The sequence below is a fragment of the Anguilla anguilla genome, chromosome 5 (assembly GCF_013347855.1).
Source record: "Anguilla anguilla isolate fAngAng1 chromosome 5, fAngAng1.pri, whole genome shotgun sequence".
Taxonomy (NCBI): domain Eukaryota; kingdom Metazoa; phylum Chordata; class Actinopteri; order Anguilliformes; family Anguillidae; genus Anguilla; species Anguilla anguilla.
Genome location: NC_049205.1, coordinates 58,631,883 through 58,634,382, shown reverse-complemented (window position 1 = coordinate 58,634,382; position 2,500 = coordinate 58,631,883). Strand labels below are relative to the sequence as shown.

Below are 2,500 nucleotides of genomic sequence, written 5' to 3'. Positions count from 1 at the left end.
CTATAGCCATCGAGACGTCACAAAGCACACATTTTACAGTGAGAAAGGTACGAAAATCAGAAACACAGCAAAATGGCACACTTCAGTCTGCCAGGCTCTCTAAAAAATCAATGTTTCACCCACTCAAGCATTCACCCAATCAAATGTTATTTATGTAGTGCAGTTTACAAATAATATCTTCACAATAACACAGCCTATACCCTGGGCGAAACCCCCCCCCCCCCCCCCCCCCCCGGCCCCGTCCCCACAAAAGCAAGCCAAAGGCAATAGCGGCATGGTCATTGGATGTTATATTAAAGAATCCTTCAGAAGAACCAGACTGAATATTGGGGCGTCCATCGTCCTCAGGTCTGCTCAGAGTGTGGGCTCATGGGAACTATCACGGTCAAGTCCATTTTCAGCCCGTCTAACTCTAATCATCCTCTCACGCTGTCACTCACCTGCACATGCTGCTCTTCCTGGACCCAGAGCTGCTGGGGGAGGAGGGCGGAGTCTGGTAGGACCAGCTGTAATCAGAGCCCTTCAGGTCTTTGATCACCTGGAAGAGTGCGACCAATCAGAGAGCAGACAACATTCCCCAGGGCTCACAGTTACCGTAACCAGCCAATCAGAGAGCACACAACATTCACCAGAGCTCACAGCTACTCTACTCAGCCAATCAGAACACACTCAACTTTCACCAGAGATCACAGCTAACCAGCCAATCAGAGAGCACTCAACATTCACCAGAGCTTACAGCTAACCAGCCAATCAGAGAACACTCAACATTCACCAGAGCTTACAGCTAACCAGCCAATCAGAGAACACACAACATTCGCCAGAGTTCTCAGGCCCAAACACAGCACTCAATGCAGACTAATTCTCTTGTTATCGGGTAGTCCGAGAGTACCACAGCATTCAAGACACTTCAGAAAAAGTTCCATGCGACAGCTGCATTTCCAGTGTTTCTAGTAAATTCTAGTAAAGTGGCTATTCAATGACCCAAGCAGTGGTTTTCTTTATTTAGTCTAGACTGTAAATTACAAGGACAGACCTTACACTTTTTTTTTTATTTTGATGCTCAAACCAATCAACATCACCCCTATATACTGTATACTGTGGTTGGACTGTGGTATGAATGAGTCAGCTTGACTCAGGCTGATATAAAACGAGTCAGTTTAAAACACTCGCCGTGGTCCTTTCTGAAGTCAACTGAAATCTACCTCATCCTCTCGATGTCAACAGGGCCTTTCAATGAGAGCTCGGAATGAAGGCAAATGAGCCGTTCGAGGCCGTTCGCGTGATGCAATTAGCCTGAGTAGCTCATCCAGCGCTGACACGCTATCCCTCAGGAGAGCAGCGATAGCCAACACTTTATTAATCCCGTAATCTGTTAAATACACAGCTGTACCTCCAGCTGACGATGGACTTCCTCTTGGAAATGTCACCCGGAAGCAAAACTCATTTTTCAACCCGAGAACGAGCCGAGAGAACCAATTCGTCCTTCAGTCCCGCGTGGAAAGCAGGGACTGTATTTACAGGTGGGCTGTGGGGTGCAGCCAGGTGTGTGGGGTTACCTGAGCGGAAGCAGGGGGTAGGTGCGCGTACCTGCTCGCTGGCGGGGGGCAGTTTGTGGGGGTCAGTGGTCAGCACGGTGAGATCATCGATGATGGCCTGGAGGTGGGTGATCTCCCCCAGCATGGCAATCTCGCCATTCTGACAAAGTGACAGAGACGCAGACAGAGCCATGGGTGCCCAGGCAGTAACACAGTGTGCACCTCTCCCAGCTCTTTCCCTCCGCATTTAACTACCTGTCAACCTCCAACTCCTCCCAATTCTGGCTGTCTTTACTCTGCACTCTTCGTCCTGTGAGTCTCCTTCCTCTAACCCCTCCCCCCGTCAATCTCCTTCCTCTAACACCTCCGACTCCTGTCAATCTCCTTCCTCTAACCCCTCCCACACCTGTCAGTCTCTTTCGGCTAACCCCTCCCCCTCCTGTCAATCTCCTTCCTCTAACCCCTCCCACACCTGTCAGTCTCTTTCGGCTAACCCCTCCCCCTCCTGTCAATCTCCTTCCTCTAACCCCTCCCACACCTGTGAGTCTCCTCCCCCTAACCCCTCCCCCTCCTGTCAATCTCCTTCCTCTAACACCTCCGACTCCTGTCAGTCTCCACTCCCTAGCCCCTCCCCCTCTCGCCAGGCTCCGCCCCCCTCCCCCTCTCACCACCACGGGCTGCAGGAAGCCGATGAAGGTGCAGAAGCGACCCCGCTCCTCCACCAGGGCCCGGCGCACCGCCTGCTTCTCCGTCTCCTCCATCAGCAGGTACATGTCGTTCACGTCCTGCATGGCGCTGTCCAGCTGCGGCTGCAGGTCCCCGCGGCCTGCGGCGGGAGGGGGGCGGGGCCAAGGGGAAGGGGGCGGGGCAGAGGGGGGGGGCGGGGGGGGCGAGGGGAAGGGGGTGAGGCAGAGGGGGGGCGGGGGAAGGGGAAGGGGGTGAGGCAGAGGGGGGAGCGGGGGGTG

General features: G+C 53.8%; 1 protein-coding gene across 1 annotated transcript in view; it reads right to left on the bottom strand.

Annotated features, from left to right (window-relative positions):
* mtss1lb (MTSS I-BAR domain containing 2b) overlaps positions 1 to 2,377 on the bottom strand; it is a gene marked incomplete at its 5' end in the record, with an annotated part of 11,334 nt that extends 8,957 nt beyond the window's left edge. Inside the window, 3 exons of the mRNA XM_035419527.1 lie at positions 441 to 538; positions 1,588 to 1,695; positions 2,204 to 2,377. Coding sequence (XP_035275418.1) covers positions 441 to 538; positions 1,588 to 1,695; positions 2,204 to 2,377 — 380 coding nt within the window. The remainder of the gene's footprint in view (positions 1 to 440; positions 539 to 1,587; positions 1,696 to 2,203) is intronic.
* Positions 2,378 to 2,500: the final 123 nt, after the last annotated feature.